At 43.4% G+C, this 10,000-nt stretch overlaps 1 protein-coding gene and 1 long non-coding RNA gene across 2 annotated transcripts in view; both read right to left on the reverse strand.

Annotated features, from left to right (window-relative positions):
* Nucleotides 1-3,597, reverse strand: part of tyr (tyrosinase) — a 4,926-nt gene extending 1,329 nt beyond the window's left edge. The window contains exons 1-4 of the mRNA XM_083548736.1: nucleotides 2,656-3,597; nucleotides 1,552-1,768; nucleotides 192-339; nucleotides 1-83 (exon numbers count right to left, since the gene is read on the reverse strand). The exon at nucleotides 1-83 is cut by the window's left edge and continues 99 nt beyond it. Of these exons, the coding sequence (XP_083404862.1) occupies nucleotides 1-83; nucleotides 192-339; nucleotides 1,552-1,768; nucleotides 2,656-3,483 (1,276 nt within the window). The 5' untranslated portion in view covers nucleotides 3,484-3,597. The remainder of the gene's footprint in view (nucleotides 84-191; nucleotides 340-1,551; nucleotides 1,769-2,655) is intronic.
* LOC310730002 overlaps nucleotides 1-10,000 on the reverse strand; it is a 124,416-nt gene that overhangs the window by 1,329 nt on the left and 113,087 nt on the right. The window lies entirely within an intron of this gene.

Genomic DNA, 10,000 nt, shown 5'->3' on the forward strand with positions numbered 1-10,000 from the left:
CTCCGTTATGGCCGATCGGAGCGTTGGATTCTGGGTAAATGGTTCGCGGGGGTTGGTGAAGACGTAACCATCGTTCAAAGATGCTAACACACACACACACACACACACACACAGATCCAATTGCAAGGATCAATTCTTAACATTATTGCTAATACCCATATGTGTGTGTGTGTGTGTGTGTTTAATTGTACCTGTCAATAAATGCATGGTGCAGAAGGAACACCGGGTCGTTTGCTGAAGCGGGCACTGATGACATTGAGCCGTTCATAAAGATGTGTAGTGCGTTGTGCATTGTGCTCTGGCCTGACACTGCTATACCTGTCTCTGGACTTGCGAAACCTACACACACACACACACACACACACACACACACCAGCTCAACCTATAGAAGGTGCTGGCATTGTAGAACTAACAAAGGAGAACTAGCATAAATATGCTAATCACCAATGGTTATGTGCAAACCCTTGTGTACGAAACCACTGTAGGCTCATGTGTATGCTAAAGCATGCTAACTGTCCACATGGAGAAAAAAACTCTGGCGGTAAAAGTAAAGCAATAATCCGAACACAAGAACATTTCATTGAATGGGAAAAACAGTCTTCGGGAATGATGGCAAATATGGATTGATGTAGCAAAGGTTTATGACAGACACGTGTAATGCCATGTAATTCTTGTTCTAGGTCCTTGTGGACATGTGGGTTAACAGTTTGAGTTACTGATTGGAAGGTTGGGGGTTCAAGCCTTTGAACTACCAAGCTGGCACTTTGGGGGGCCTTGAGCAAGGTCATAAACCCTCTTTGCTTCGGGGGCACCATCATGGCTGCCTCTGCCCTATGTGAGGAAAAAATTTCCCTCTTCTGTAATGGAAAGGAAAAGCTTCTATTTAAGCGAGCAAATCTGCTGAAACCGGGTTTTCTGGCTTGTTGTACGGTGTGGGTTTATTTAGAAGTTTAGGGATCTGCACGCTTACACGTGACTGCCTGATTTCATTTTGGCCAGGTTTTTTGGCTTACCAGTTGCTGGTTAAGAGCCTCAGCTAAAACCTTCTTGGTGCTTCATCAATGTTTGCTTTGGAACCAGAGCCTACACCAAGAACTTTTGGTGTAGGAAAACACCTGGGATGGGGTACCAGTCCATCTCAGAGTGCCAATCTCACATTATTGCACACATTGTGCAGTCAACTTACAGAGACGGTTTTGGGAGGTCAAAGGATACCTACTCTGGTAGAAGGACAACATGAGACAGGGACACAGGAAGTAACCAAAGCTCACAATCAACCCAGGGACCCTGGAGCTGTGAGGTGACGGTGCTACTCTTCCTGAAATTATTGCTTCACCCCAAAGTACAGGACCCTCTATGCAAGATGAAACCCTGGCTCATGGGGATACCCACAAGTCGCTTACCCTGCTGCACTAGCTTTTCAGTACCTCTGATGCAATTCCACCATTGACAACTTTGCCCTTGCCAATGGCACCCCATTTTCTAAATTCAGATCAAACAGAATTATATGGAGAAAACAAAACTACTAACAAGAATATTACACCCATTTACCTTCAAGCACATTCCTGAAGCTCATGTTGGCACGTCTATCCAACGTGTCGCTCTCATACTGTGTTAGCGAGAGCACAAACTCCACGTCCTCATTACTAGGCAGCCGGTTGACACGGTTAGGGTCATGGTTGCCGGGGTTGCGAAGCAGCGGGCCCTCGGGTAAGCCGTCGCAAAGCACCTCACGTGTGTTGTACACCTCTGGGTGAGTGCAGATTACCTACACGCACAAATACAGGCTTTAGATTTAGAGGTCCAGCAGCTGGACGTCCATGTGGACTGCTGAATGGCGGAGAGAAAAGCGGCTTTGGTTGATGCCAGCGAGGACATTTGAGTGTGTGCATGAGGTGTGAACACCCCTCGTGTGAGTCACGTGTGAACGTGTAAGCGCTAATACCACATGCTCAAGGCTACTTCTCACAATCTGTGTGTGTGTGTGAGGTCTTTAGTAAAATCTATACTAAATACTGTGAACTGAAGAGAATTTTCAGTCGAATAAGGTCCCCATAAGAGCCGTCATCAGAGTTAAATTATGATTTTGTATAAGTTTTTTTAACTTGCAGGCACATCATTGTACAAGACGTCTTTGGAGATGGTGGCATAACATTTTTCAATCAAAACAGCATGACAATGTTCCTGTGCAAAACATTTTCCATGGTTTGGAGTGGAAGATCTTCAAACCTATTGAGTTCAATGTAAACACTGCCTACAACCCAGGCCTCCTTACCTCACCTACATCAGGACCTGACATTCCTAACACTCCTCATTCGCTCTTATAATAACCTCCACTCTTCTGGGAAGATGTTCCACTAGAAGCATTAGTAAAGTCGGGTACTGATGTAGGTATGGTGATGAGGCCTGGGGTGCAGTATTTCAATAGCATTCAAGATCTTTTTCTTCAACCAATGGAACACATATCTTCATGAAGCTGGCTTTGTGGAACGTCTGGGTCTCGTGGTTCAAGTGAAGGGAAAATTTCATGCTTTCATACTTATACAATTGTAGTTGGTGGGAATAGTTATAAAGCGCGCGCGCGCGCGCACACACACACACACACACATACACACACACACACACACACACACACACACACACACACACGTCTACCTTCCATGAGGAGAAGACCGAAGCGGGGCTGATGAGGTTGGGGTCGAGCGGACTGCGCCCGCCCATCAGCTCGTCGGTGCACACCTGGCAGTCGCGCGCGTCTCTCCAGTCCCAGTACGGTATGGTGAAGTTAAGGTCGCCGGTGAGTTTGCGGATCTCGCGCTCCCAGCTGAGCAGGAAGACGCGGTGCCACGGCAGGAAGGCGGCGGCCTCGTGCGCGAAGTCCACGTCCGCCCACACGCCCGCGCCGCTGCCGAGCAGCGCGTCCCGCGACACGTAGTAGTGCATCCACACGAACAGGTCGTAGACGCTGACGTCGGCGAACATCGGCGCGCCGGTGTCGTTCATCTGCGCACGCGTCCCCGTGGCAATCACGTAGTCTGCGCTGATGGTGCTCTTGGCCAGGTTGAGGTACGAGATGAAGCGCTGGCGGTCCGCCGCCGACAGCTGGAAGATGTTCCTGCGCACGCTCTCGCGCCGCTCCGCGCAGCCGGGGCCGTAGTAACCGAACTTGCACTCGCCGCAGTTGTAGCCCATGAAGTTGCCAGCGCACCGGCACGTGCGGTTGTAGAACGCCAGCGGCCACCGCTCGCGGTCGTCCACGTCGCTGTGCGGGAACTGCGGCCCGTTCGGCAAATCGGACACCGTCACGTCCTGGCAGAAGCCGCGGCCGGAGCGCGCGCCGCACTCCGATCCGTCACCGGGCCACGCCGGGCAGCACGTCTTAGTCAGGAGCGCGTCGGCGGTCGCGCACGGCCGCGGGAACTGCGCGCGCGACATGAGCGCGAGATGGAGCAGGGAGAGAGCCGCGAGAACCACCGGCCGCATGATCGGAGCGCGCGAGGGTGCTGTCCTGAGTGAGAGCGCGAAAGATTGAAGGGGTTCAGGAGAGTGCGCTTCGGCTCAACCATAACTTCCCACAACACACACACACACACACACACACACACACACACACACACACACACACACTCTATCACATGTTTGGGATCAGACCCTGTACTCCCCCGGGGCTCAGGCTTTGGAATTCACGCGCTCAAGTGATCCTGCTCGGTGTATGTGCGCGCGTGTGTGTTAGTAAAAAAAAAAAAAAGTCTAATCAATGAAATGGCAACAAAATAAAATTACTTGAACAAAAAAGTATAATAATAAAACACTAAATATATATATAAATCTACACAACTTTTCTGTGTTTTTTTTTTTATATATATAAATACATAAATAACAACAATAATGTCAGACTTGTTCCATCTTAAATGCACGAATCCAACAAACAAAAATCCAGAGGAAAAAAAAAGAATATTTTATTATTGGGAATAATGAATAATAAAATAAACACAACACCCTGATTGTAGAAGCCTGTCAACTTCTCCCAACTTTGTGATTTCGCCTTCATTTTCACATCAAGTCTTTGTGAATAAGCTTTTAATAACTTCACCAGTGTAGTCTTTGCAACTTTATCCCTCTTTTCTTTGCAAACAAAAAAAAAAGGGAATGAGGTCTGGGCCATTCCAATACTGTGGATTTTGATGTAGGCTTTGGGTCGTTGTCATGTTGAAACGTAAAATTCCTCTTCATTTTCAGCATTTTGACAGGAGACAGGTTTTGTGACAAAATATTTTGGTATTCGGAATTATTCATTTCTCCATCTATCTTGACAAGTGCCCCCTGACCCAGCTGAAGAGAAGCAGCTTCAACGCATAATGCTACCACCACCATGCTTCACTGTTTATATGGTGTTCCTTCCATCCTGTCAGACCATAACACGTTTTCAGACATGGTTTGGCGTGACTGAACTTAATCTTTTGGCAGAATTCAGACGGGTTTGTACATTATTCTTTGTAAGATACAACTTCTGTTATTTCTGTTCTTTTTTCCTCTAGATAGCGCTCTGGTTTTCACATTGTTGAATGCTTTTTTTATCTATTGATCGCAAACCCAAATGCCTTCATTGTATAGTAACAACAAAATAACAGGCTTTTGGCATTTAAATACTTTTGGGTCTTCCCTGTGTGAGAGAGGGTGTGTATCATGTGCTGTCTTTACGTGTGTTTCTTCCAGTTCAGTTGAATCATAAGACGGTCACGTTACAAGAGCGGTTTTATGAGGACCGGCTAATCCCCCAGAGAGAAAGACAGACACACAGAAAGGCCAGTGTTAACTTTTACGCCTCAGTCTGCCAGGCATACAAACTCGCTCTACTGAACCTTTGAGATTTATGCTGTCTGATGACTTGACCACACTGTTGAACTAAAGTGTGAAGGTAAGTACGACATACCCACAACACCACCTAGAGGTTATAATAAGAACAAATGTGCTCAGGTCTCCACAAAACTGTGTCCATATAGTCTTCATTTAAAAGTGTTATCCAGGCATTTGTTGATATATCAGGGGATCGTTTTCAAGAATAAAATTCGACCAATTGTATTACACTGAAATGCAACAATCACCTGTACTCAGCCCTGCGCTTAGGGGCGGGGCTACAACCGGACCATGTTTGTGGGACATTGCGGTTAATGAGGACGTAAAAAATACAAACAAAAAAATAAATTGATTGATGAGTGATGACTAGGTAACTGGGACCATGTCCACACTAACATGTTTTCGCATATTTTTCTCTCCGTTTTGACCTGTGATGACGTATCTCTCATCAACAATGTGTGTCCACTCTCTTACCTGTAGCTCTCTGGATGTTTTTTGTTTTTCGCACCACTCCGTGTAGACTGTCAAGACATCAGAGGGTCACTCAAACCAGCCCCGACTGGCACCATCAAGAAACACTGATGCCAACATGATCATTTGATTTAATAATGGTATGAACGGTGTGGAGGGAAATGTGATATAGACATAAAAGATATAATACAACTGGAATCGAATACAAAGAATAAAAGGAATGAAAATTGTATTGAAACGTTGCTATAGAAAACATTGCGCATTTCAACCAAAAGAGGGCAGTGTGAGCAAAAAAATTAGATTAGATCTGTGGAACTAAGCAGAAAAAAAAGCCATTCTTGGTTTTTTTTCTTCTGTTAATTAAAGATTAATATATTTTAATTCGATTGTTCAACAGTACATTGTATATATGTGTTTTCTATGCAACAAAAATAAAAAAGGCAAAAAACAAACAAGAATTTGACAGTCAATGACTGGAAAAAAGTTCTGCTGAGTACAAAAGAGCACGACAAAAGAGAGACCAGGAGAGAAGATGCGATCAGACCCCCACAGCCAAACATGGAGGTGGAAGCTTAATGGTTTGTTTTGGAGCAGAGAAGATTGGAGACTTATTCCGGAAAGTGAAAAGAACCAACATGACAACCATTCCAAACTTCACCATCACACACCATGTGATTCTGTCTTGACTGTGGCTCATTAGAACCGACTTTACCGAGCAGACAGTCGTCTGGAGTGATATCTTTCATCCAACGTCCTGCCCAGACACTGCACCTAAATCCAATTGAACTGCTCTGGGATGAACTGGATCATAAGAAAGAAATCTCCATCTAGTGAAGAACATCTTTCGCAAGTTTTCCAAGCGCTACGGCAAAGTATTTCAGAGGAACGTTTGGAGAAACGAACTGTCAGGATGCGGAGGGTGTGTAAAGCTGTTCTTCATGCAAAGGGAGGACTTGTTTATGAAAATAAGTGGAACATCTGGACGTTTATAGATTTGCTTGGTCAAAGGACCATCAAATGACCAAGTTTGTTGCGTTGAAACAAAAGGAACATGCAGGTGGCTCTCAAAACACTCATTTGTTCATATCACACACACACACACACACACACACACACACACACACACACACACACACACATATATATATATACTGTATATATGTTGACTCAAATGTACACTTCCAGCAAATCCATCAAAAGTGTATCATTTTGAAGTAGAAAAATTTTCTGTATGTAAATGCGATGCTGTTTGTGTGTGTGTGTGTGTGTGTGTGTGTGTGTGTGTGTTCTAGTCTGTATGAAAGAGTGATTTGTCAGGAAGTATCTAATCTGGCCTTTCTCTTTTTATGCCCACACAGCTGTATGCATGTGTGTGTGTGTGTGTGTGTGTGTGTGTGTGTGTGTGTGTGTGTGTGTGTGTGTGTGTGTGTGTAAGTTTAACTACTGGTATGTGAAAGCTCAATTACACCCTCCACTCTCACTCTCGGCTAGTCAGTATGTCTCTTAAACGGATGCCATGGCAACCGGACTCGTTAGGCTTATCTTTGACACATACGTCCACACACACACACACACACACACACACACACACACACACACACACACACACACACGCGCACGCGCGTTTAAACCCACACAGTTTTTAATATGTCCATGTTCTGATCCTGGGTTTAAACAGATTTAACATGTAAAGTGGGCGGGGCTTAGTTTTACTTATACTATGGTGGATTGAGGACAAAAAAACAGCTTTGCATCTTTTTCGTTACAGAGCATGATCTTGGTGAAGACCATGAAGAAAGACTTCATATATAATATATGTAGCTAACCTCTTGTGGACACCTGACCATACATTTGGTCTGTGCTTCTTTTTGAACATCTCCTGAGGAGGACTGGGGTGAAGCTCTAATTTTGTCCAATAGGGTTGGAGCTTTATAGAAGGAAGCAGGAAGATCTTCCAAGTCAACCCATGGAAAGCAGATCTTCATAGAGCTAGCTCAGAGTCTCCTATCTTTTTTTTTCAATTAACTTCTGGGACCAAGGCAAGAACCAATCCATGGATCTCTGAACTGAAACTATTAAAACAAAAAACTACACCTTCCTATTGAGGACTTGTGGTGATTCAATGAAACACAGATTCCTTATTTACCTCAGAAAGCTTACCACATGCTCCTTTCTTACTTTTCTTCTCAAAGTCTATCAACGTTTCGACTCCGACTCACTGGTCGGCCATGACTCAACACCGAGGCTTCGTTTGCCCCCTTTTAAGTTCTAAATGCAGCATTTAAACTCCCACCCGTTTGGGAAAATTGATGTTTTTTTTTTTGTTTTTTTCTTCAACAAACTTCTCCACGGTCGCCTATTCATTTCTCTTTTTTATCTCGCAAATCCTGACCCGAACGACCGGATCCACTCTCACAAGTTTGATTAGTCGAGATGTTACCCGATGGACTTTTAGCCTTTTGAACTCCTTCGAAAACTAGCGCCATTTCGTTCAAAATATAAAATAAAATTAACCCAGTTTTGGAAAACCATTCCTGGTGCCAATGTTCTACTCTGAGAGGACTTCAGATTAATATAGACACCAATAGACACCAATATTTCCCCCACATGCATCAAAAGTATTGGGACACCTGACTTTTTCCTCAAATCGTTACCTCGAAAGTTCAAGGTGCACAATTGTGTAGGACGTCTTCGGAAATTCTCCCTTCAGTTGGGCTCCAGATCGACAGTGCTTCTTAAGATAGCTCCATGAAGATATGCTTTCCATGGACTGGAAGATCTTTTTGCTATAATTTATTGTACACGTTTGGAATGAATTGGAACAGCAACCCATGGCTCCTCACCTCACCTTCATCCGTACCAGTATACTAGTGCCCTTGTGGCTGAAAGATTTTTCAACAAAATCCTCTTGAAACATCTTCCCAGAAGAGTGGACCATATCATAAAAACCAAATATAGACAAAATGTGGAATGTGGATGTTCAAACAGAAGCACATTTCAACTCTATTGGCACTGTTATTTTGTCCACATTGCTGTAAAGATGTTTAAATATGAAGTCTTTATCTATATTTCGCTCTGCTTAATGATGCCAAATCGTGTTTTAATGAGAAGGACACGTTTTATTCCTCTCCGCAGTCGGTCTGGAGCTGCTGAGATGGAATAATGATGCGAGTCTTGGCGATCATCAGCCTTTTCCCAAGCGCCGGAGAGTTCATCAAAACGAGGCCTCGCCATTCACCCTGGGATCAAAACAGTCTCAAGGCTGAATCATACCGGCTTAGCCGCACTGCTGTGTGTGTGAGAGTGTGTGTGTGTGTGTGTGTGTGTGTGTGTGTGTGAGTGTGAGTGTGTGTAAGTGCAAATGGAGCAGTTTGAGAGATTTTGTGCTCTTTAATGGCACGTTAATCCTGCACTCGTTAATCCGAGCCACATTTGACGGCCGAAAGCCAATTCAGTTAAAAGGGTCCCACCCACACACATGCTCACGCGCACACACACACACACACACACACACACACACACACTGACTAACAAACACACACAGGACAAACTAGGGTGGAAAACAATGAAACATGATCATTGTTATTGATGAAGTATCTGTTATTGATGAAGGTGGTAAAACTGTACTAATGGTACTTCAACTGTATTCTGGGTACCTTCAAGATGTCTCCCTTTGATGGTACCTTCATGGTTCTCTGTTCTCTGAGTGTGCATTAAAAAAATCTGGACAATCAGAAATATGGATATTCGGAAATATGGATCATTAGTAATCTGAATATTCAGAAACCTGCACAGTTGGAAACCCGGACAATCGGAAATCTGGACAATTAGAAATCTGCATATTCAGAAATCTGGATCATTGAAAATCTGCATATTCAGAAATATTGATAATTATAAATATGCATATTTTAGAAATCTGGATCATTGAAAATCTGCATATTCAGAAATCTGGATCATTGAAAATCTGCATATTCAGAAATATTGATAATTATAAATATGCATATTTTAGAAATCTGGATCATTGAAAATCTGCATATTCAGAAATCTAGATCATTGAAAATCTGCATATTCAGAAATCTGGATAGTTGGAAATCTGCATATTCAGAAATCTGAATAATTACAACTGTGGATATTCAGAAACCTAGACAATTAAAATGCTAGATTCTGATTGGTCGAAAGGTTTGTGATTTACTTCCGAACAGATTTTCATGTCTGAATGAAAAGAATCACATTTGAAATAACCTTCAATACTTCCCAGCTCTGATTTCCATATCAGCCTTCTGGATCATTTAGATGATTTTTCTTTGTATATTTTTTCTTTGTATATGAACAATGCCTCTGCTTTGCGTGTGCATGCATGTGTTCATGTTAAAATCAGTTTGAAGATTAGATTTTCAGCACCTGTGCGCTACATATCAGGCTCCTGGTCTTCTATAAAATATACATACAGATGATACAGTGCACTGGATATGGATGTGGATCTGTAGCTCAGGAGCAGCTGTAACCCAAACAGGACAAAAAGTACACTATAGTACGAAGTGTTTCTTTTATTCTTTCCTTTTCCATTTAAGGTATTTAGCAATCACCCAAATACAGAGTGACATACAGAAGTGCTTCAAGTCTCTTTCTTTCTTTCTTTCTTTCTTTCTTTCTTTCTTTCTTTCTTTCTTTC

This window comes from Silurus aristotelis, assembly GCF_946808225.1.
Source record: "Silurus aristotelis genome assembly, chromosome: 8".
In the NCBI taxonomy this organism is placed as follows: Eukaryota; Metazoa; Chordata; class Actinopteri; order Siluriformes; family Siluridae; genus Silurus; species Silurus aristotelis.